The following is a 26,516-nucleotide window of genomic DNA, read 5'->3' on the forward strand; positions in this document are numbered from 1 at the left end:
GGACAGCAGACAACACTGGCTAAATCTCTGATGCTCTGCACTTCCCTCACAATGGGTGTGTCTGCTCATCCAGTGGTTTAGGAATACTCAAAGGTCTCATTAATAAGCATTCAGAATGCAGCAAGTGCAATTGATTTTTCTTCCACAGAGAAGTAGAGAATGTATCACAATCCACATGAATCACAATACCTAATGACCTACTAGACAGTACACAAATGCTACAATACTACACTACAGCAATCTAGAAAAAAGGAATGCTAATCCAATTTCAAATCAAAATAAGGATTTATATAGGCTATGTTTGATCTCAGTTCAGTAGCCTGATCACTTGGCTTGGTTATTATCCATGCCACAGATGCAGAGATGGCTTGGATTTACATGTGGTTCAACAGTTTAAGTCAAACATCTTGTGAACACTGCAACACTGCTTGCTAACAAGCCTTCATCCAGAACAGCAGAGACCAAGAGACACTGAAGAACCAACTCAGAGGGCCAGCAGAGTTTCATCTGGGATCAGTGATGTTACACAGGCTGGACCTCAGCACATTCCACACATAAAAACCACTTCTACATTTGCACCTCATGTTCTCTTTCATGTTGCTCATACTGTTGGATGCAGCATTGTGCAATTATCAAACATAATATCATACATACATGTTGCATAGTAAGTCCTCCTACAAGTAGAATTTGTGGGCAGAAAGAGCAGAGAGATCTCAAAGAGGCAGCTCAAGTCTGGCATGCAACAAGGCAATATCACAGGCAGCAACAAACTAGAATTAATATCCTCAGTCAGAATCAAACTGCATGTCAGTGAACAACACTTCCCAGGAACACTGGTTCCAAGAGGGCTTATTAGTGTAGGCACATGAAAAAACACAGAGTTAGACGAGACCCAGCTCTGTGCCAAAACAAACAAGCTTTCCTGGAGAAAAGAGCATCAGCAAAACCAGCACTGATGGCATACTTATGATTTTTCAAGGGTCAATCAATGCTGAGCAAGGAGAGTATTCAACTGAAATTAATATTCCTCAATCTGAATCGAAACTGACTCTTCAGCAGGTGTAGCTGAAATGTGCTTTCCACACCACTGACATGAATGAAAAACGAAATATATAATGGCATTCCATCCCTCTACTGCCTCAGACTAGGATTAATTGACTGTATAAACACATTTCTTAAAAAATGCCCCACCTTATTACCTTATCCTCTGGCCTTCTTATCCCATCCTGAGGTAAAGCAAGATTCTACTTCGATCAGCTATAATACTTGAGCTTATTAAATGGCCTAATAGACTTGGAATAATCATGGAATCATGATTATTGGAATGTAAATCTTGATGAGTCATGATGCCAAAATCCAATATAAACTTCACCCTAGCTATGGAAACATCAGTTTTTATTTTTTATTAAGTTTGTAAGTCACAGCATTGTTCAGTGAACACTCATGGAATATAAAATTGTCATTGTGATTCTTCCCCAAATCAGCAGTACATACTTTCAATAGACTTTTTCAGTACCCATTAACAGACAAAAATAATCTTAGACTTTTAAAGGGCATAGACCTTCACTTAGTTCTAAATTAAAAAAGAGCTCACCAAAATAGCAAACAAAATCACTTATACGTACTTCTTTTTTCATCCATAATTTTAAAGCAGTAAGTAAAGCCTTCACTCCTTGCACTAAATAGCTTGGAGGCTGGAAACCATCTTCCCTCAGTTCTAAAAAGGATACAGAAACCAATTTAGAAATACATCAAGAGAGAAAATAAAATGATACCTACTATTCAGCCAATAAAGTTGACATTGTACAACAGCACAGTAAAGGAAAAATTGTGCAAGCAAATGAAACATGGCATCCTATGCATTTATGTGCATACTGTAACAAGAATGACCACGAAGAAAACAAATCCAACCCTAGAGTGCTTCTGCATAAAACCTTCTTTTTTTAACTTATTCTTGTATGAATTAGGGTTAGTTTACAACATACTAAAGGTTATTTAGGGAAAGGAACCCAGATCTAAAATACAGAACAAGAAATAACATATTTGAACAAGGAAAACACTTTCATTTCATTGAGAAATGTTTTAGTCAAAGGCGACCAGCAGGATGTGGGATGTAACTCTAGATTAGAATTTGCATTACTTGTCCCCTTACATATGCAAATGTCTCACACTATCATACTTCCACTTCCCAAACATTTTTTGTCACCCTTCCAATTATCACAGCTCTCCCTCACATGATTTATATCATTTTTACTCCCAAAATCAGAAGGACAGGGGGTGGAAACCACTCTGCTTCAGAAGCTTCTCTTCTTAGGGAAGCTGTTGTTCCCAACTGATTGCAATTCTTTTTCATTTTCTCTTTTGCTTCATAGGGGTAAACAGCCAAAAGTAGATTAAAATCTCTCCTCATGTTCTTGACAAATATTTCCACTTGTCAATAGCAAATGGATCAACACTAGAATCATTTGGCTCATTTTATTCCCTTAAAAGAATATACTAATAAAACACCATTCTTATGGATTATGTATTAGGAAGCTGGCAGAAAAAGTAAGGTTCTATGAGTAAACAGCTGCTCTTCTCTCAAAGGCCTCCTACTTATTAAAGGGTATGAGAGGTACTGGCAGCAGCAACCTTCTTGCCCATTAGCTGACTCCGTTGATAAAATTTTAAGAATACAATGGAGTACCACAGGCTGAATTTTCTAGATGCAATAGAAATAATTGCATGAACTAACAGCAAAAAGTAATTCAAATTAATGAATACAGCATACATGAACAGCAGCATACATATTTTGAAACCCCAAGAATTAAAAAAAATATTCAGGTGAATGCAATAATACTTACCATAAACACTTTCTGCCAAAGAAAAGTCAGATTCAAAATGTTTGTGACCCTGTTACCATTTTACAAAATGAAGCAGAAAGATATGCTTTGTTGATTTTGCTTACTGACCTGAATTTCATAAAAAGTATTGCTAACAGCTGGACATCACCATTACCCCACAAAACTGAACTGGCCTCATCCTTTATTCATAAAATAATGGATATTGACTAGCCAACACCTAATTCATGAGTCTTGATGCCAAAATCCGATTAAACTTCACATTAGCCATGGAAACATCAGTTTTTATTTTTTTATTATGTTTATAGGCCATAGCATTGGTCAGTGACAAAACATCTACTAAACCAAAGATTGAACATAACATGAGAATAAGCTTCAAAGCCCTTCCCTAAGACACAAGCCACAAGAGGCTCCTAGCCTCTGCATTCAGGCAGTCTTGGGATAAAAAGGGGCGAGGGTAGAGTGAGGTGAACCAGACACAACTTATAGTTAGCTAGACCTTACAGAAACAAGTTTCCAGCAGGAACACAGTTCCTATGGCTTCTGATGAATTTTTAAACATTAAATATGCATGAATGAGACAAACCAAAGCAAGCTCTCAATATAAAAAATGCTCTTTTTGGAAGTAAAAGTTTTCTGCAAGTTTGTTCTGTTTGGTAAAATTTCTGAGTTGCTCTGGGGTCACTGTGAGACTTTAAATGCTCTTTTAGGAATCAAGGGCTGTTCAATGCTTTAATTTGCTGAAAGCAGAAGAGATAATCTTCAATAACTCGTACAGTTTCCACATTAGAAAAAGTTATGTGGGATTCTGATCTATTCCAAAACAGAAATTGAATTCAGCAGCCTCTTCTGAAGGTTGACTTTTGTCCTTTGAAATGCATTGTATTATTAAGATTAGACAAGCAGGCAGAGGGCAAGATACTTGAGGAAAAAAGGTGAAATCAGATAGGCACTCAAACACAAAATATACATGGGTATGATTATAGCAATTAAGGAATGGGTGAGGAATCTTAACAGCAACTCTTAAGAACTGGAGACTGTTGAGATACTTCTTGGATAAACACTGATATAAGTGATTTAATACAGCTCATAGGAACTGATGCACCTTTCCTTCAAAAGCCCTCACAGACATCTTTCCTTCCACAACCAGGAGCAGAGGACAGCAAGCACTGTGACTGGAAAGGTCAAAGAAAATTGTAGAAGTTCAAAAAAACTTCTGTGTTCAGCTGTGAGGCCACCAAGAAGGAACCCATAGATATAAGTTAGTGGGATCATTTCATAGAACTATTTGCTTAAAGTAAAGGCTATCAAAAGATATTCAGAGATCTTAAATGATATAAAAGAAGCCTGGGAGAAAAATAGAAGGATGCCATTGTCCATTATCACTTAACAGACAATTATAGAAGCAGATACATGTGCATCTCTTAAAATAAAGCAGGCATTACCTTTTAATGTTTCCAGTAAGTTTTTGGCCACAAACCAACAGATGGCTTCAAAGAAAGGAAATTTGAAGAGATCTGGGGTTTTTAGCCTCTTCTCCATTTCATAACACCTGAATGAATGCAAGTATTACAAAACATGAATGTTTTAATTATCAAATTCATTATTCAACTATGTAATCATTCAAATTGACACAATGTCCAAAATAAAATGAAATAAAATAACCATGGCCATGATAAATAAAAGAAGTCAAGTACCACATAGTTAAACCCCAACAAGACCACAGACAAGATTGAACTCTGGTCTCATTCAGGCTCTGACCTTATCAAGTTTGACTGCGGCACTTCTAAGAATAAAGTTGGACTTCATAAAACTAGGATACAAACCCAATGTGTGATCTTTTAACAGATGGAATTTTATCGGGATTCCACTGTAATAAATAAAAACAATATGTTTAGAAGACAGCTCCACATCTTGGACAAAAACTAAATACAGCTGCCCTTAGAGCAATGCTGACTTGAGGATGCTCATTTCAACTCAGTGTCGCACACCTGGGCTTGCTTAGTTTTGTTTTACTCACTTATACTAATCTCCAAAGTAGAAATTTGTCTTTTTTTTTTCCTCCTTTTAGTCACTTAAATTCTTGCACAGCCTTCATTTTGCTTTTGAAACAAACTTTGCAGAAGTAAAACAAGAAAATGTGCTTGATACACTCTAACTGAAAATGCCACTATTGTCTATGAGAGAGCCTGTACCAATTTGATCCTGGTTAAGCGCAAGAAGAAAAATCTCTATGAAAAGAATATCCTACTTACTGGGGAACAAGTACAGGAAGAGCTGAGACTAACCTGAGCTGCATGCCAATGTTGAGGTTGTGCAAAAAGTTTCCTCCAAAAGCCATACAATCCTGAGATGTGAGCACAGCGTGAATCCAGCCTGAAATGACAGATTGTGAAACTTAATACATACATATAGTCTAAGACTGTTCTTAAATATGCATATAAGTAAAAATTATGTTCCTGGAAGAAAAAAAGCAAACAGATTTGCATTCTGTGCTAGAAACAAGTAATCTACATTTTACTAACAAGTAAACCACAGTTTTTCAGAAATCTAATGGAACTGTAGGTTTCCAAAATAATTCTTTTAAAAATATTTATCACTGGGAGGGGGTGGTAAGGATGCAGAGCCAACTTGTCAAGTAAAAATTCCGAAAGTTTTCACTCCAGTCCACAAATATAAACAACTCAAGAATGGAAAAATATACTGAACAAAAGATCAAGTCATAAAAATAAAATTTTATGTCTTTCAGTATTTACAAGTTGCTTACAGTAACTGGGTTGTTTGCACAACATAAAATCATTTAGCAATACTGAAGTTTCTCAAATAGGAATTCAGAAGCAGTCCCATAAATTATTCTAAATACAGTCATTCTAAGTCAAGTGAAATGATGATCAGTTTAAAACCCAGTCTAGACATGCTATAATGTTTGTCACATAATTGAAATATTGTCCTTATGAAATCCACTATTCAACATGGTAAAGCATGGCCAATGTTTTGCTATTGATCTAGCTAATTACTATAGGATAATTCTAACTAAGCACACAGAAGAATACATTACAAGAGCTGCCTGATTAAAAAGTGTTATTTGTGAAATTTACACTGTGGAGCTTTAATGTAAGCAAACTACAAGGAGACTTTCTCTGTTGAGATCTCTCTTCTGATTTTGCATGCCTACAGGTGTTCTTTGACACAACAAGATGAGTTGGCCAGACATTTGCAGACTACTTCATGGTTTCACTGGGTGTAGACAAGATGAACAAGCACAGGAAGCTTCCCAGTTTGCGGAAAGATTAGACTGAATCACAAACAACTACATATTGCAAGCTAGCATTAAACCTATGCTCTAATTGAGCTAATAATGAGTACTTTTATGGCATACCTGCATCAACTTAAGATTTTAATTTTTTTACATTCCTTCTTGCTATTTTTATGCTGCACTTTTGATCCAGATCTACATAACAAGGAATGAAAACTTTGTGTAGACCACACAGAATATCCTGAATAACATTTAAGTAACTCTAAAGAGCCTCCCATTAGATGTTATTCACCTACATGCAAGATTAATTTTAGATCAGAAAACTACTCTGAACATATTTCCATGATTATAAAATAATTATGACATCCACTAGCACCAGTGCAAGCAGAAACGGCAAGTGATTTTCACCAGAGATCAGGGATTATTTTTCAAAGTCTTTACTCAGTCTTACAGAATTCCCCATTTTTTCAAATGCCTATCCTGAAACCTAGTTTAGTTTACGTGATCTTCTGCTGCACTCCATCATATGGATATGAATAAGTATGTGTGTATACACACACATGCACATGTGTATTTGAAAGTAACTTTTTATATGTAAACACATTGAAACACATGTACACAGGAGAAATTATCATCTGATTATACTTTTCTTCATGGCCATATTACAGTGATAGCTCAGATTCAGCTGATTACTTAGAAAGCAGTAACTATTTTCTGTGAGTCACAAGAAAGTTCTTCATTCTGTAATTCTGCTTTCTCTGTTCACAGATGTATGAACTTATATCCATGGACAATTAATGCTATTTCTTGCTGGAAATACATGGTTTTAAAAGCTCTGGCTGTTCAGAAATGTCAAGAGCACACAGAGGGACTCATCAGGTAGTACTTATTCTGCACAAGCTGTGAACTACAACAGTAAATACTGAACATCACAGGCACAGAGCTATGAGAAAAATGAAGTCGTCTAGAAAGTGCAGGATGGAATAATGTACTGATCATAATCTTCAAGGCTTCTTCAGAACTAGAATTGTACACCATTTCCCTGCTCCATGTATTTAAAGCTTTCTTTCCACCCAAAGAAGAGAGGACAGCATGCAGTACAAACTTTAAATAATAAAATACTAAAAAGCATTTATATGAATAGGTTGGATAAGCAAAAATACCAAAACCTGGCAGTCACTTTATTGGCAAAACATTGTTTCATTTATTAAAGACTTGTAAGGTTATGGTATTTGGGAATTTGTGTAGGGTGAGGTGCTCTGTTTGAAGCATTTTTTCTGTTTTTTATTCTTTTATTAAAGAAGTTTAATTGTTCTGGCATTTCTCACAACAAAAGCAAGGCAAATAGCCCACCCAAACCTGTATTCTTTATACTCTAGCCTACAGCATAAGAAGTTTATGTGATGTTTTTGTAATAATTAGGCTTAGTAGGCTACACAATACTGAAAACTGTATTATAAAATTATGGTAAGAATTCAGTCTGAGTATTTAACAAATAGTGAACAATCTGCCCTTTATTAATTGGAACTACTTCCCTGATAATCAAAATCAACTTTCATTTGTTGCCTTCTCATTGGGTAACAAATACCCTTTCATTCCCTGATAATTGTTATGACTGTCAGACAATCTTAAAAGCTAATTACTTGTTTTGAAAATCTAAATTTCTAATTTTTTTATTATTCTCTCTTATCCATAATTTTAGAGGATCCCAAATGTTGATAATGCAATGAGTTTAAGATTTTCATAATTCCTAGTAATTAAACTTGGTAAGCCCTAATACCAAGAGTAAAATCTTACCTGTTGGAACAAACAAAGTGTGTCCTTGCTTCACAACACACTTGTAACACTTGTCAACCTTGTCCCCAAAATATACTTCACTTTGGGTGACAGATGAACTCCAGGACTCATAGAGAGCCAGATTTTCATCAGTGGGCTTGATCAAATAGAATATCTTCTCACCCTATTAAACAAATATATCAAAAACAAATAAATTAATGTTTTCCTAGAGGTACACTACAACCTCTGAGTCACTCTGACTTAAGTAACAGATTGACCTAAATGTAAAGTATTCCATCTTCCCACTAAAGCATGTTCAGGCAGTGTCTCACAAATGCAATCCACCAAGAGCTTAGATATAGCATATTAAACAGGTGGTGTCTTGTGATTTAAAGGAAGCAAACAAACCAACCAGAACTTTTCACTGGAATACAAAAAATCCAGTTTTTATAAACAATTCATGATATGCACACACCTACCAAAGGAGAAAACAAGTGGCTGAAACAACTTTGCCTTTTCATTCAATTATTTTTTTCCTGCTAAAACCCCACTATATCACCCAAAAGTCTCCTGAAGTGATCAGTCAACCAATTACAGTCTACTAGTCACCAACAGCATGCTAAAATAAAAGCATAAAAAGGCAACACCAGAAATCAGTAATTCACTTTAAAGCTCCTCCCTTAGCATTGCAAGCACAAGATTTCATGCAGGTGATAATGCCACAACAGAAGGCTGCACACTGAATAACTTTTGTTTCACATAGTCATTGACATCCAAGGGGTGGCTGGGCATTGGAACAGGCTCCCCAGAAAAGTGGACACAGCACCAAGCCTGACAGAGCTCAAGAAGTGTTTGGACAATGCTCTCAGGCACATTGGGTGACTCTTAGGATGTCCTGAACAGAGCCAGGAGTTGGACTCGATGATCCTCATGGGTTCCTTCCAACAGAGCATAATTCTGTGATTCTGTAAATCAAGAAGCAATCATACCCAAAGAACGTGGTACCAAACTGATGTTCCTCCAAAATCAATATGAAAATCTGTATAGCTGTCCTGGACACCCATTAAGCAATACTTCTGAACAAAAGGCTTAGGGAAGACAGAATCATCTGGCCAATAATTTTCCACCCAGGAAAGCTTTCTGGCAATGTCTGGTACTTCCACTAATTCAGACATCCTTTTAAAAAAAACAAACAAAAAAGAACTGTTAATATAAGCAGGGCGTAAGCACACCTATTTTTAAATGGCAGCTTCCTACAAAGACATTACTTATGAACTAATAAATATGTTTTATACCCACATTACATGACAGTGGCTGTCTGCATAAAATACACCTCCTCTTGTCTTTCCCACTACAAGCATTATATTCCTACACATATTGTTCAGCTTTGTGAAAACCACTTCCTACATTCAAGGAACAGAAGTCAATACTCACTTTGTGTCCGAGAATTCCAGGCTGATCACATTCAATACTTTGGGTCGGTCAGGATTTGTGAAGTATTTAATGTAATTATGAAGCTTCATTTTACTGTCTGCTTGTCTTGCTACATCTATGACATCTATCACTTTGTCACCACCTGTGAAAAACAGGATGACTTTCTTAAGGCTATCACAGATAAAAGACATTTCAGGAATTTAAGAGAAAATTAGCTTTTTCCAGTCTTTATCAAAGCATTTCTGAAAAAAACCTCTGCTACTATCATTCTCTTGGAAGAGAAACAGATCAGTATAAACCAACTTTTCACTAGGTTTAACTTTAATTACTATAATCAGCTAAGGAGAGAACTGAAAGCACTCTAAAAATAAATCCTCTTTCCTGTGGTTAACCAAAAAGAAAAAGTAGTATAGAATGGCTGCATCTGTTAAAAAAAAAAAAAAAAAATTGGGTGTTTGGCTGCAATTGCCAGGAGCATCATGGATAAAATTTTCAAGGCAGATAGATCTCTTCCTCACTTTTCCTATCAAGCATCAACAAACACCCCCCCCCCCTTTCTTACATACATGTGCAACTTGCAAGCATACAGTAATTTCACTGAATAATCATGGGTGTGTTTCATTTCTGATGACAATAAAGGGGGGTTACACACCATATGCTCTGAAGTGATACATTTGGAGAAGTAGACAAGCCAAGAGAAAGGACCTTATAACAGCACTAACCACCACTGTAACAGCAATTGGTTTACGTCCTTTTAGTTACACAATGGCCAAATTTGACACTTAATTTTGAAATGCTGGAAACATGCCTAGATGTACAATATAAACATATTCACTTAAAAACTGTAGGTTTGCATCATCTTGATAGATTCCAGCTGCAACAGTACTTATTCTGTTTTCTTCTTTTAATTTCAAAAATAGGAAGGTGAATCTGTGGCATTCCAATTTTTTCCCTGAACTGGAAAACTTGGCAGGTCAGGATTAGACAGTTAAGTTCCTATCTGAATCCAACAAGGCAGTAATCCAGAAAAACAAAAAAAAAGATTCAGAAATATCACCATGATATTTAATCTTTAAGGCAGAACCCACATTACTATTTATCATCACAATGGTGACAATACTGCATATTCTGTTGCCTCTGTAAAATACTGATGGACAGAAAACCTACTTTCAGCACACATCATTACATTGGCTGATCATGAGAACACACTCAGACTCTCAGCTGTACCATGTGTTTCAGGAAATGTCCTGCTGCACTTAGCTCAGCCTCTGTACTGCACACACACATGAGGCTGGCACAATTACAGACTGCTAAGCGATCCACTAAGAAATAAGTGGTTTCTTGGGAAGCTTCTCCTGGCAAAGGATGCCCAGGAAGGGAATTTTTCAGGAAGACTTAATTCAGAAAGTCCAATTTACTGAGTCCAAAACATCAAGTTCTGTCATAGCCTTACCAATGATTAAACTTATTAATCATAAGAGTGATTAATTCAATTCCCATTATCCTTGGTTTACATGTAGCAGGAAAAAACTTCAGCATTCCACATATAGCTTGCACTGAAATTAACAGGCTTTAAAGTTGAGACATAAGGCTGTAGTCCTATCACACATCTACTAAACAGACACACAAATTAAAAAAAAAAGAGGAAGAAAAACCACTCCAAACCATAGCATTGATTTTACTCTCTCCTAGTCTTGAATTAAGAATAAATATTTAGCATTCTGGAGGCTCTTACAATCATGCAAATATTTATTTTAATTTACAGACAGGATAATTTTAATAAGTACTCCAGAGTCACTCTTACCTACATAGCGTTCCACATCTAAAACAGAGAAAGTTGGTGGAGGAAGTCTGAGCCCCAGACCATCTAATTTAGGAACCATAATGGGAACATCAAACCCATGTTTCTCCAGATATCTCTGTGTTAACTGGCTTCCATGCATTCTCAAAATTACTTCATCAGCACTGGTGGAAAGAAAGGATGGAGTATTAGCAGAAAAAGCATCCTCCAAGCACTACTGAAATAAAACAAGTGTCAGGGAGACTTGTTTTATCAGTTTTATCAATGTGGGGGAGGACTGATGCAACAGCTACATCTGAATCAAAAAGAAACACACAGCATTGTTTTATAAAGCATTTAACTAAAAGACCAAGAAAACCTCAACAAGCAAAGAAATTTTTACTGGAATGCATTATCTGGAAATTCAGTCCTGCTGTATGACTGAAGAGAGTAACTTTAAAAGATGGGGAAAAAGAATTCTCAGAGAAGGCATTAAAGTACATTTTGCTAATAACAACCACCTCCTGCTCTAAAGAATTGTAACTCATTATGCTTCAGTTCAGGATCAAGTTCAGGATCAAAGTATAATCATGTCTCTCTACTTTCTTCTAAAGCATGCAAGAATAGGTAGACTACCAGTTCATGTGAATGTTCCATGTTACTTGGAATGAAACTGAGAACTACTCCTAACTAAAGGAATAGACAGACAATATTCTGACAGCGAGAGCCAAACAAACAAAAGCAAAACCAAATAAAACCACCCACCCCAAAACTCAAAACCTCTCAGACCACCCTGCAGCAGTCCCAACAAACAATCCACCCCAGTGCAAAACTGAATAGGGGAAGCTACTACATTAAAAGGCAAATGTATCCATCTGAAACAGGGACGCATGGCAAGAATTCTGAAGAGGGAGGAAGCCATCCTCAACCTTCACAATGTGAAGCAGCGACACATCAGATGACATTTCATTGTGTTTTCCCACCAGAATATGTAAGGAAGGTTCTGTACCTTGGGAAAGAGCGAGCCCGCAGCTGTTTAACAAAGATCCGTGTTCCAGCCTGTACTGGTTTGGAGCCATCATCTGGCTCTGTGTAGTCATGTCTGTGCCAGTTTCTCCTCTTCTTCACTACAAGTTTCAGAAGGATTAAACATGGAATTAGTTAAATCAGATGGCACAGTCATCCCATCAGTGAGACAGACATGCCTCAATCACATTACTGTGATTAACAAACCTTGTATTTTTAATCAGGTGACACACTACCCATTTCCAACAAATGAAATCTGCAAGACACAGTTACTCTCTGTACTTTTAGAGCTCCTTCTGTGTGAGAATCCCAGTGCACACTATACACAAGCTAAGACTCCATATCCAGTCTAACACAAGTAAACAGGTGCAGCCTGAAAGCCGTACAAACCCAAAAAGTCAGCTACAAAACAATCAAACTTAAATTTCTAAAAGCTCAGACTTTTTTTTTTTAATAAACAAAAGAATGACACCTCTTGCATAGCCAGAGACATCATTTTACATATTCACGCAAGGTTACAAGACTTAATCCAACTGTGCTACTACACTCCATAAGCACGCCCATACTCAGTCTAATAATTTTACTGCTATTCACTACCATTTCTACTGCTTATGTTAGTTACAGTTTTGTGTGCAAACTGTTTTGGGCAGGTGTGACCTTTACAATACATGTAACAAAAGCACTGCACTCCAAAACATACAACTTCTTAACAGTTTGAAGCTTTAATGCATTGCTATAGCATATTAATAAAAAACAAAGGATAAATTAAAGTTCTATTACAATTTTGTGCATCTGAAACTGATAGTTCAATAGTACCAAAATTACATTTCTAACTGCTCATTATACTTAAAGGACCAAGGAAATTGAAACACTAGACATTTTCATAAAAACTTGTTGCGATGCTCTCCCCTATGACAAATGACAGATACCCAAATGAAAAAAAAAAGTATGTGTAAAAAAAGTGTATGTACTTTCACAGAACCATAGAATAGTTTGGGATGGAAGGGACATAAAAGATCATCTAGTTGCAACATTCTGGCATGAACCTTCCACTACCCCAGATTATTCAAGGCTCCATCCAACCTGGCCTTGAACACTTCCAGGATGCGACATCCGCCACTTCTCTGGGCAACCTGTGCCAGTGTTTCACCAATCTCACAGTAAATAATATCTCCTTTAATCTAAATCTACTCTCTTTAAGCTTAAAGCCATCACTCATTGTCCTATCACTAAAGACCTCAGTAAAAAGTCATCTTATTTCTTACAAACCCCCTTTACACACTGGAAAGTTGTTCTATAAAACATAGTAAGTTGTATGTAGTCTCCCCACTTGAATTTCTGGACCTTGAGTGAAGGAGAAGACACAGTGACTTATGATATTGTGGTTAACTTAACTGCCTGTCTTCAAATTTTCATAATTTCATAACAAATAATTTCATAATGGATATTTCATTGATTTGACTTCCTCAACCACTCATTTTTCATCTCCATTTATAAAGAATACAAGCTTACAGCCTGGAACGGAAGCCCTTGGTTGTATCATCTGTTTGCTAGTAAACTGCTCTTTGGAGCACTTCGCCCCTGTACAAACAAACCTCTATTTCTCATCCTCAAACTCTCAACAGGCTGAGCAGCCCTATTTAATCATCAAGAGGTGCCTCTGCAAAAGGGACCACCATCTCACCATTTGGGAAATAAACTCCAAGAGTGCTGAACATCTTACCTTTATCACTTACTAAACTAAGAAACACACTAAGGGTCTCGTAATTTTAAGGCTGCATTTCAGTTTTTTCCTAAAAAAGCCAAACTGTGCTCCATAGCTAGACAGATGCTGCTGGAAAACTGCCCCAAGAAGATTTACTGACACCAGATCTATAATTTAACTACTAATATTAAACCGAAATTTAGTTGCATATGCTGAGGAAACTCAGAAGAGGAAAAAGCTGATGTTATTTGTCAACACAAATAGTGTTTTACAGCTGTCTGCCAAACAGCCCAAAATACAACATCCAGCAAAACCACTGCATTAATACAAATTTTAACTTAATGGAAGAGCTCATTGTTAAATTCACCTAACCAATGACCCACCCAAAATGTAAAAAAAGCACTAGCAATATTGAAAACACAGCTCACTGTAATAGGAAGCTGAGGATGTATGAGGAACGAGAAAATAGTTTCTAAAAAAGAAAAAAAAATTGCTGCTTCTCCAGATAAAACAGTTGGTTATACAGGAATAATGGACATTTACAGTCATTACACATAAGCGGGAATAATTCCTATTGGTGTGCTGTTTCCCACAGACATGACAACATGGACCCTTTAGACGATTTTTAAGATAATAAACTGACATTTATAGATCTTTGCAAACCTGAAAACCAGTGCTGCTTAATGAGCCAACTATCCAAATACTGTAAAACTTCATAAATAATGAAGACAGGTTTATTAAGTTTTCAAAGCTATTTTCTCAGTCATAAATAATAATGCAAGAAATTAGTGGCTAATACTAATTTTCAACAGAGTAGTTTCCCATAAATTCACTGCTGTTACAACAGCTCATTAAATTTGTAAGGCGATACAACTGCTTAAGAGATTTTATAGCACAGACACACTTTTTAAAGTCTTTCTTTCCAACGCTTACAAATTAGAAAATAAAATCATTCTTTTGCTTGTCCTTGGCAATGTACATCATCCTTTCATAAGAGAACACTAAAGAAGAGGAAACAGTAATGAAAACTTCCTCTGCTTACATATCCCTTCATTTTAGAGTTTTTTAACCCCTTAAGACATTACAAAAACAATTGCAAAAAAACCTCATTTTATCTGAATGGATACTAATACTCAAATTAAGGAAGATGCCAGTGTTCACCCTTGGTGCTTATAAAAATTGAGGCAAAACCTGCTGTGACAACCCTAAGAACTACACAAGACAGTTGCAGGAAGGGTGAGAATAAGAAGAGTGTGCTGGAAGTTTACATGAAAATTAAGTGGAAAGATTACTTTTCCTTTTTATATTACATCCCTCCTACACTCAAAACAACGGGCCAATAACTCTTCCCTGCCTTCTCCCACTACTGGACAGTTTCCCATAGAGATCATCATCTGCTAGACTTCAAATGGAGACCATCAAGAGGTGTACACATGTACAATGAGGCCCCAGGTCCCGGAAGAGGTACTGGAGATTCCCAGTGGCCAAAAAACAAAAAGGCAAGAGAAGTCTTGGCACAGGAAGACTGCAAGATTTTAAGGAGCAGACAGTAAATCACAGACTACCCTGCCAAGGCCTGGTCTAACATCTCATTCTCAGCTCAGACCAAGCATGGGCATTAAAACTACAAACAAAAAGATATTGGTTGGACGGTATTTACAGGATTGAGAAGGCATAATCAGATGCAGAAAGTCATGTCCTGACAACTACAGTCTTATTAGCATTTACTGAACATTGTGCTTTCTCAAAGCTCTGGACACCACAAGATGGTGACACATCTGACTCATAGCATTCATGCAAATAGAGCATTTTTAGACTCAAGGATCACTGAGAAAAGTTTGAAACTAACAAAATTAATATGAACACTCTAAATCAAATAATCTTAAAAAAACACCCTCCACCATATATTACCTTTTTTTTAGATTTTTCTCTTTTTAAATGATTTACGATTCTAGGATTCACTATTTACCATTTTATAGACACAGCTGCTTGCTAAACGTCTTGTAAAATTGTTCTTTCAAATTTTTTTTCTTAAATACATGGAGAAATTGATTTGTTAATTTCATCTTTCCATCTAACTATGCAGTAGCTTTCTTTTCATTACTGGAACTTTTACACAAATAATTTTGTAGGATACTGAAAATAACCATCTATTTGTACTGTACAGTATGTGTTTCTTGTATATTTTAAGTAAATTTTTTGCACTACCTTATTTGATTACATATTCTGTTGAAACCACAGATATACTTGCCTCTTCAACAGCTGAATTTTTGTCTCTTAAAATTCTTTGGCAAAGTCATTTCAGACCATGAAGGTGTAAATTAGAATGCTTTTTCTTACTTACATACATAATCTCATAGGACTAAAGTACTCTGGAATCTTTCTGCATGACATGGAGTCATGAGACATTATCAGTCTCTTTAAAAACTGAAGGAAGTAGGGCCCAAACCACAAACTACCATAATTTGATACTGACAGCTGAGAACAATTAATGAAATTCAATGTGAAGACATATTTAATTATATCACCTCTGTCTGGGTTGGTAACTGACATGTCTGAAGCTTCTACTAAATCTAGATTATCTACACACTTGAGGCAATATGAAATAACAGGGATAATTTTTTACACAGATTCTTGTCTTTTTGAAAAGACTTCCAAAACAAAAATCCCTCTTGTCTCACTGTCTAATTGCTGCAGATGAGACAGCATTTACATTACAGGAAAGGTAATTTACAGGCATCAGGGTGAAGCAGACTAATTCTCACTAATAAAGAAAAGAAGTTTCAAATTTACTAGTTTATTATTTTTAAAAGTCTCATATGATCTCTTGTCTACTCCTCTTCCTAGTCCCTCTATTCCACAGAAAAAAAAAAGAGAAAGAAGTTTAGGGGGAAAATGGCTGTTGTTTGTATTCTGATTTATAAGACAAACATGCAGATTTTGAACCAAAAATGACCACTGGAATACTAAAAACTACAAGCACAAAAGCCAGTATTTATCTTACCTTTTAGCTGACAGACCATGAACTCATATATTAGGGAAGCTACATATCATGCAACATGCATTAATTAAATCACCAATTAATGCTTAATCACTTTGTTCATACTCCACAATACTATCACCGAGGGTGGTTTTAAACTTATTTCTAAATATAAATGAAATTCGGATTTGAAAATATTAATCTTAAGTCAGCATTAACTATAAAACATTATGTGGTGTCTTCAACAGGAAAAAAACAAATAAAACAAATAAACAACAAAAAACCAAATAAACAAAACAAACAATAAAACAAAACAAAAACACAACAGACAACAAAACCCACAAACAAACCTGCATTAGAAAACACAAATGACCATGGCCCAATGCCCACTCAGGAGGGTGAAGACACATTTCTTAGAAATACTTTTCACGTCTGAATGTAGAAATTTAATTCACGGTTGGAAAAGTGAAATTTATTTTTAGATTTTTTATAACCCTGTCTCATTTGAGAAGGGGAGACATGGAGGAAAATCTAGAGAGTTGGATAAACCAGTATCCTTTCAGTGGGTACCAAAAGAAAATCTGTTCCATTTTTCCACTGCAGATCTCTACAGCAAATTTATCTACTGAAAGTAGAACCCAAGAGATGTCTCTTTTTGCTCTGTTTCAGACTCTTCTGGCAACTCATTTTGACCCCGGTGAAACCTTGTTTATAAATTAGAAACCTGAGATTTGGAACCTTGTAACTTTCAAGGACATAAATGAGGGGAAACAAAATCAAAAACAAACAGCAAAAAAGAACAAACACCATTCACAGAACGTTCATATTCTGCTGTCATTGTTGAAAAGTTGTGTTTGACTATTGTGGCATATACCCTACAACCATCAACAAAGGAAAGACACCCAACTTGTACATTTCTTCAAAGTTGCCTTCCTAGGTATTTATTAGAACTTTGATAATTAAAATACAGGAACCTTGAAACCATCTTTTATTTTTCTTTTTTTTTTAATGATGATTCCCTAATTTTCATTCTCTCTGCAAGTCCAGATTGTTTTCTACTACCTCTGTGCACTTTAATTTCTCCAATCTATAGCCATGCCTTATATTTTATTCTATCTGCATCTCCACATCAGGGAACGTTTCAAGATGGTTTGTTTGTTTTGCAGGTTTTTAATCAGCTCAGAGTTAGTCATGTAGAACCAGTACCTTCTAAATAATCAAACTCATTTTGAATATTCCTCTGAACAATCCTTTGCAGTTGTACATGAGGAGAAAACAGTCTGAACATGTAAGATTAAATTTGAATAACCCATACTTACTTAGAGAAGGTCCATGGAGAATTGCACAGTTGGGACAATGGTATAGATCAATGTCAACAGCATGATGCTCCTCTACCCCAACGCAGCTGGAATAATATTTTTTACATGTTAATGAGAATGTACACAGGGTTTACTTTTCAAGCTAAAAAATAATTAAATCTTAGATTTTTATTAAAATGTGCTTACTCTACAAAATTATAATGAGATACCAGGTTATCTCCACTACTGGGCTGCCACATAAATTTTGAGTAATCATTTATCATTGAACACAGAATGCCATTTAAAAAATCATAAACAGGAAACAAGACTCAAATTCCTTTAAAAATTAGCAAATTATAATATATACACCATCACCCCCCAAAATCTTGATCCAATGAAACAGTTCATACAAAATCATTCAAGCAATTTTCCTCACAGAAGCTGAGTTTAAAAAAAAACAAATCTGAGGTTTATGTGCTGTAATTTATAGAAGATATATTGGATATTTTCCTCTTCTTTTTTTTTCTTTACACAAAAAGCAAGTAACTGACTCCTACCCCCCAAGACAAATTAATTAAGAATTCTTTCATGTTATTCTTGAAATCTTTACAATAGAACTGGCTTTATAAACAACACAAGTAACCACACAAATAACTTAGCAGAACTTGGTTTAAAATAGCAGCAAGTATTTTAAAGAGTGCTTGAGAGATGTAATGTTTTCTCAGTGGATATTTTTTTCCAGATAAAACAGTCAAAATGTGATTAAAAGCTACTTCTTTACAACAGTCATACAAGGCTTCTACTCTGCTGACACCTAAACAACAAAATTTTTATGTCAACTGAGTACATTTTCTTAAAAACTGAAATGCTAGAGGTTAATTGGAGAACATGTGCTTTTGCAGGAAGTTCTTAAGGAAAAAGAAACAAGTAATCCCTGCTTACTGGTCTGAATCCTGGCAGAGCTCTTCATTCTCTGAAAAGTTCACTGACACTTACAAAACTGCTGACTTTACAGTTAATACAGAAAAACAGAGTACGACCCTGAACATTTACACCAAAATTAGGTATGTACACTCAATGCACTCTAGTAACACAAGAACTGGAACAGTACCCCAGTCACGTAACCCATTTCATATCAAGTGTAATGAATGCTTATACACTGAAGCTTTGAAATGATCCAGCTACACAAAGTCTTTTCCTCAGCAACCTTGTGCCAAGACTGCTGACACACTCCAGCAAGTGTCAGTACATGCTGCCAAAACAATACAAGAAACAGTCTAGCACTGAAAGCACAATGGGCAAATCCAACCTGAAACTGGAGAGCATCTCCCATGTAACTATCAATGGGAGTGCATTCCAAGTTCCCTCTAAATATTCCCCTAGTTCTACTTCCCCCATTCCCTACATACCAGATTAATTCCAGAAATTATTTATTTTTTTTTATATGCATACTATTTTAATATCTAAATACAAAACTCAACTGCCATAGTTCATTGCAATTCTTGCAATATTTAGCATCCACTTTAAGACCACAGCTATAAGAATCATTGTTACATGAAAATCCAGCTAACATATAAACAAAAAAGAAGACAGAAGCAGTCTTTAAAAATGCATGTCCCATTTCCTTCTGCTTGTGTTCTCTCTCTTTTTATAGAATAGATGAATGACTCATAATCCTATGCATTATAAGAAAATTGTTTTAAAATGCACATTCTAAAAGCCCCAAATCAGAAGGCTGGTTTTATACATCTCTAAGAATCTCATAATTTTAGCTAAATTTCTAATTTCTGAACAGCTAAATATATTTATGTTGAACTGTATCTTGATCAAGTTTGCACTTCATTTATTCCCTTCCCTTTTTCTTGGTTTTTATATGATACATTCATCATCATTCCAATCAGATTATCTTGCTAACAGTAAGAAATTTGCATAAAAATATAGTAAAAATAGCTTTGACAACTATTTGTCCTATTCTGTTTAAGAATCTTAATTCTATTGTATCTTATTGAATGTTACAGATAACAGAATTTCTGCTTTATTTTCGGGCTTAGTACTAACAATTAACTCCATAACCTTTCATGAAGGCACATGGGATTTTGTGTACAGAGACTGGAATGGTATTATAATATCCAGAATAGCCATTCAATAAGGGAAGCAAACATTTTCAGTCTGCTATTTATCCTGTAAACTCAGCACTGGAAACACAGAACACAAACTGGAGATCATGGAAGTGTATCCAGCAGCAGATGCCTGACTGAAGCGAAGGGCAGCACCTGCAAGAACAAGCATTGCCAAGGATGCCACAGAGCCCATCAATCACTCACAGCACCATTACAAGTCACTTCTCTGCATCCCTTTCTCCAACATACACAGATGAATCTGACATTAATCACCCTGGCTACTAGCAAGCAATCAATTACTGTGGTAAATGCAACTTCAGACCTCACACATCAAAACAAGGTCACCAAGAGGTAGCAGAGAGCCTGGAAAATATTAACATACTCAAACACTGCAACACTCCCAATCTACTCATGTTTTCCTGTATGAAATATTATTACCCTTCACCTTGCAATCAACCCAATCCATTTGGGTTGAAGTGTCTTGAGTATATATTACCTAGTTTCTGAATTGCTCATCTCCTACAGGGAGGTCACAGACTAATCCTCAGGAACAGCGGAAAGCTTACAGTATTAAACAATAAAACACAATAATAGTAATTTGAAAAAGGAAAAAATAAACCACAACATACAAGACTATGCAAAAATACACCTTTAATTCTGTTCATGCAAGTGAAAAGGCTAACCAGGCCCAATTTCACTTGCAATGCTCTAGAAGGAGTAGCAAAGTAGAAAAAATTTAGCTACAAATAGATTCCATTACATCAGTCTTGGGGTGGTCAGACACTCCAAGCTTCCCATGGCTGACCATCAAGGGAAGGTCAACAAGATGTAGCAGAAGATTTGGGAAGTGCAAAGTTTTTTCATACAGAAGAACATGCCCATCCCAGCATCTGAAGAAATCCCCTGCTACTGTAAGTCTGAGGAACCCATTCTCCCAACTAAATCTCACTAGAAGGCGTATGTGCATGCTTTTGATTTAGTCTCAGCTTTCCAATTGATCATTACATTTGTAGCTATGTAACAGCAGCAAGTGTAAATGAAAAAACAATCAGAAAGAGGACTCTAACATCTGACAAGTACCAGTAGACCCCTGCTTTTCAGTAAAGGGCAAATAAGGCTTCTTCTAGGGTACAGGTGGAAGCCCAGCAGAGACTGTTCTCTTCTTCAGTATTGTTATTAATTTAAATTTTAAGTGACGGGGACCAATAATTCAGAATGACAGATTAAACAACTATTTCACAATTACACTGGAATGTCTGGTATAAGGAGTTTGCAGAAGTCCAGGACAGTTACAGGAATTTTTATCCCTGGAGACTGCATGGCTATACATTGTAAACCACCCAAGGCACCTGGCACATCTCTCCTACAGCAGCACAGTGTGAATAAATATTGGATCCTGTCAGTCACCACACAGGCTGCTGCACCTTCCCTGCTTGCTCTCAACCCAGCCTGGCTTTTCTCTTCTCTGCTTCTGATATTATCAAGCATAACCAAAACATTTTTAGAGATTAACTGCCTTCACTGGTATGACTGAAAGAATCCTGATTTAAAAAAAAATCCAAAGCACTCTTGATCAAAAGCCTTATTTTCAGTGTTCTTAAGGGTATAGGACTATATAGCTGTGGTCTTTAAAAACTAATTTATTAAAACAAGTAGTATATGTACCCTACCATTAGACAAAATTCCCAATGTAAAAGGGAATACTTACATAAAAAAGCACTACAAATGTCAAGAAATGAGCAAAGTGTGGATGCCCATTTTCCTAGTTTAATTCCTAGATTAAACCAGGAAGATATTCCTGCTAGGAACATTCCAAGATGTCTCAGGCATACTGAGACTAAAATCTTGAAAATTGAGAGACATAAGCAATTCTCAATGATCTAATAAAAGGACAACAGAAAACAGATTAATCACCTTCAACAGAAAAAGAGCTGATTTGTCAAGAAGCTGGGTTGTACATGAGATATCATCCCCTTGGATTCCCTCTTCTGCTCCTTCTCCCTGCTGCTTTGTTTCCATAAGGTCCTTTTCCACCTCTTTCAGCAGCATGTGCAAAATAATCGAATAGGCTCATCTTTCTATATGCACTTGGACTTTTTAGGAAGTCTACCACAATAGCTTCCACTCCTCTCTACACCAGCACTATAAAGCTTCACCTCGCAGATGAAGAAACAGGGCAGGCCATCTACTATTTCTTCAATAGATATTGTTGGATAGATATTATTTTACAATTAGATGTTGATTTACAGCCCAAAACTAAGCCAGTTTTTTAAAGTTTCTTATTTATTATTGGAACACATGAAGATCTGGCCCCAAGATCTCTTGGTTTTCAGTGTCTAACCTGAACAATTTGACTTTTTTGTGGTCACTGTGCAGCAAAAATGCAGGTATGGGGCTCTTGCTAGTATCATTAGTTAAGCATAAACCCTTCGCCTTTTCCAAGCTAGAAAATTACTAAAAATTACATTTTGCCAGATCCCCTTATATTCTCCCTGAATAAACTGTGGACAACCTTCTTCTTTCTGTACCATCCTTTCTCTGTACCCATTCTGATCAAGAACTCACCACATCCCCTTGTCCACCCTTACATCAGCACCTACAACCTTTCCTTGACATGCCTCAGTGAGCACTCCAGGCTTTATCCATAACAGGAGGGGAAAAGCACAGGTCTTAACATCCAGTAGGAAAAAAAAAAGAAATCAACAAAAAAGAAGAGTGGAAAAATACTAGGGGTATTAAAGCACATTCCCTGTTACCAAGAAAACAGGGCTACAGACAATTAGTAGAGGTATAGGCATGTTTCCTATTATCTGCCAGAGCAGATCACCAAAATCCTTTTCCAATTTCCAGTCATCCACAGAGCAGCCAAGATAGATAGAACTGAGTCTCTGGTGGGTCTTAACAGTGATGAGAACAGCAACAAGGCAATGCTGGAGGTAGCAAAGATTCATTAGTACCAGGATAGACTTAATTGTCCCAAAACTGAAGTCACTACCACAGGATACAGTTTCTCATAGCATTAAACTGAACATAGCTGTTGCTACTAAAAAGAGGTCCCACCCTCCTCCCTCCAAACTGCCTGACCGTGGGTTTCCATTGTTTCTCTCACCAGATCTAAACTATCAGGCACGTGATAAGTCAGATCAATAAGCTGATCCAAAAGAAAAAAACTGTCACTCAACTCACTTTTTCAGATAGGTTTTAGAAACTTTGACAGTAGGATTCCATAAATAAAAAATAAAATTATACACATTTCACTTACATGAAGTTATTAACAAATATATAACAATGTTATTTTCAAGAAGACACATGAAAGAAAATATTCTGTTACTTCATCTTTACTTTGTCTTTCTAAAAATGATTGCTAAACAATATGGAGATGACTGCTTAATTGTCTTATGTTGATAATATACTATCAAGCCTTAATTAATAAATTAATTAATAAGTTTTACCATCAAGCCTTAATATTGAATTTCAAATCACCATGATGAGAGCTACTTGTATTAATACACCACGCAAAGCATTTAGCACACTTTTCATTTTACCTGTAACAAGGTCTGCAGTTGCTACTTTCAGTCCTAATCTGTTTGAGCATAACAAACAAAAAAAAACCTACTATAATTATTGCCTAAATTAATTAGTGAGCTTGCAAGTTATGCAAACATTAGCTTCTCCTACTCCATTCCATGAATGCAAATAAAAAGTATAGGGTAGGAAGTCTGTCTGGCAGATTTAAGGAGTTCTGGTTAGTCATTTAATTTAAGCCCATGCTTTCCAAACAGGAATAGGATGCCAAGGCACTATTTGCAGGTTAAAACAATGGAAGTACTAAAGATGTCACTGCCACAACCAGGCACATCTGCCACTTGTTACAGGACAATATTAAAATGCTTAATTAGGAATAGAAAGACAAAGTCAGTGTGACAACACTATGCACAGACTTCATACCATCCTATAGCACAAGAATAGATGCAAAAATGAAGTTTATTCAGAGGAGAGTTTAAAACTTAAAATAAATGTTGTGAGCTTTTAAAACCTGGAGTTTAAGCTAGACAGATTTCTCCTCCAGCCCCACTCCTCAAAATGAATGCAGTTTCACCATGGGAAACAAAACAGACCAAAAGAAACCACAAAGCACCATTAAAAAGCTGGTGTTTCTTTCCACTATCTCTATCTCACCATGATAAGCGTGGTTACAGTTTTGGAATCACAATAAACTTACAAGGATTTACTTCAGAAATGAAATAATTTTTGAAAAGTGACAAACTTCTTTACACTAGATACTGAATTACTGTCTTAAATTAAAAAAAATACTGAGCATAAAAATATTTCAGGTTTTGCTTTTGTCATATTCACTTTGCAAAACAAAATACCTTTTAAAAGGGATCAACTGATATAAACACAATCCAAAGGACATGCATAATTGCACTTTAAAATTATTTTAAAATAGCGGTTTTATTTTTCTAGCTGTAGCAAACTTTCCCTTCTCTCAAAGTTACCAATATTCTAAAAAAAAAAAAAAAACCAACCCAAAAACCAAAGAAAAACAAGGAAAAAAAACAACCAAGCAACAAAAAAACCTACAATGTTTTATGTTTTTAAGATATGTATAGAATATATGCATGTTGACCCAACAGCTTACTTAGTTTTTGAACACATTCACTCACATACATTCCACCAAGTTCTGAAGGACAGAAAAATGACATGTAAGGCCAATTTTCAAATTACCTAAAAATATACTAACTTATTAAATACTGCATCATCCTTCAGAACAGATAAGAATCCCAAGAACAATAATGCTGCATGCCATAATATACAAAAAACTCTGACCTTTGATTGCTCAGACACATTTGTTCTGATACTTCCAAAGTCCTAAGAGGCCTTGGTCTACTTATCATTAACCATCAAACTGCACGTTAAAAATGTTAATGTTCATTACATAGGTTTAGACTTCCCTAATGTAATTCAACCCTACTGCTTTTAAATTATGTAATATTTCTCTGAAATGAGGTATTACAGTAACACAAACATGCAGACAGGTATATGATCTATTTTGATTTCCAAAGGACCTTCCAAAAGTTCAACCTTCTGAAATTGAACTTACAGTTTGATAGTGATGCTAGTGTTGTCCTTTCAGAAAATACTTATAATGGCAATACTCTTGGACTTTTTTTTCCCTTGAGAAAGAAAATCAGTATACATAATTTCTCTCTCAAGTAACAGTGCTTTTTAGTCCCTCAAAGCACAGAGGTTAAAATAAATAAAATCAGTATATGACAGTTTGTCAACAAAAGCACCATTCTAAAGAATAGAGTCTAAAATGTAGAAACCTAATAGGAAAATTATGGTCAATGGAACAAAGCTATCAAGTTACATAATGAAATAGATTCAGTTATAAATACAGCAAACCTTTTACCTGCATTGAGAGAGTAGCCACACAGTCTATATAACCATCATGTTACCTCAAATCTCAGGGACAAAACAATGACATATATTATTTTTAAACTGACTCTTCCATTTCACAATTCCAATCCAGTCTGAAAACAAACTGGTATGGTTTTGAAACTCAAGACATTTTTTTTTTCCCAAGATCTGTTTTTTAAGTACATTAAGTTCAATTTATTGGAATTGCTAGGATGAAGGTAAGAGAGAGTCATTACTTTTAGGAAATACTTTGACAACTGAATATTTGGCATAATCAACATGTTCTCATTTCTAATCATTGGTAAAAAGATTGTGTGGAAAGGTGATTTTCCACACAAGCTTTTGATGTAACAATTAGGAATTTAAGCAAAATGAAGTCAAATGACTATTCAAACTGAAGTCAAAGAATTACATGCTCAGAAAATCCAAACAGTTTTATGTGCAAAAATATACACTGAGGTCAAACAACTTTTCACTACAATGTACAACCCCAAGAGACACAGACACACAGAGACACAGAGTCCAGGTTATCCATAATGGCAGTCACCATCATATATTAAGTGTAGCAGCTTTATGAGAAGTTTCTTTTCCTAATGACAATTTCCTGATAGAGCCAAGTTAACATCACTGAAGTACTTTTGATGAACTCCTTCTGTTTAGTATAATCTACTAAGCATATAGCAAATTCTTCATCCTTCCTATGCCAAATGAGATTTCTACTTACTCTTCCAAACCAGACTGATTGCATCAAGCTGCTTTAAAACAGTATTTACAATTAATTCTGTTCAGGTCCTTTTAAAAACATTGTTTTGCAGAAATGAAGGTCTGAAATAACCTGAATCTTCTAGTTTAGATTTTGCCAAAATAAGCTGCCTCA

The 26,516-nt window shown here is 35.8% G+C and overlaps 1 protein-coding gene across 3 annotated transcripts in view; it reads right to left on the reverse strand.

Moving 5' to 3' along the window:
* The window catches only part of KDM7A (lysine demethylase 7A), a 64,126-nt gene that overhangs the window by 20,321 nt on the left and 17,289 nt on the right, over positions 1 to 26,516 (reverse strand). For 2 of the 3 annotated variants that reach the window (XM_077783340.2, XM_077783339.2), the window contains exons 2-10: positions 18,117 to 18,202; positions 12,096 to 12,213; positions 11,111 to 11,271; positions 9,307 to 9,448; positions 8,862 to 9,048; positions 7,894 to 8,056; positions 5,129 to 5,216; positions 4,286 to 4,392; positions 1,626 to 1,717 (exon numbers count right to left, since the gene is read on the reverse strand). In XM_077783340.2, the coding sequence (XP_077639466.1) occupies positions 1,626 to 1,717; positions 4,286 to 4,392; positions 5,129 to 5,216; positions 7,894 to 8,056; positions 8,862 to 9,048; positions 9,307 to 9,448; positions 11,111 to 11,271; positions 12,096 to 12,213; positions 18,117 to 18,202 (1,144 nt within the window). The remainder of the gene's footprint in view (positions 1 to 1,625; positions 1,718 to 4,285; positions 4,393 to 5,128; positions 5,217 to 7,893; positions 8,057 to 8,861; positions 9,049 to 9,306; positions 9,449 to 11,110; positions 11,272 to 12,095; positions 12,214 to 18,116; positions 18,203 to 26,516) is intronic. The other variant, XM_085569457.1, reaches the window with a different exon arrangement.

The sequence above is a fragment of the Lonchura striata genome, chromosome 1A (assembly GCF_050655825.1).
Source record: "Lonchura striata isolate lonStrDom1 chromosome 1A, ASM5065582v1, whole genome shotgun sequence".
In the NCBI taxonomy this organism is placed as follows: Eukaryota; Metazoa; Chordata; class Aves; order Passeriformes; family Estrildidae; genus Lonchura; species Lonchura striata.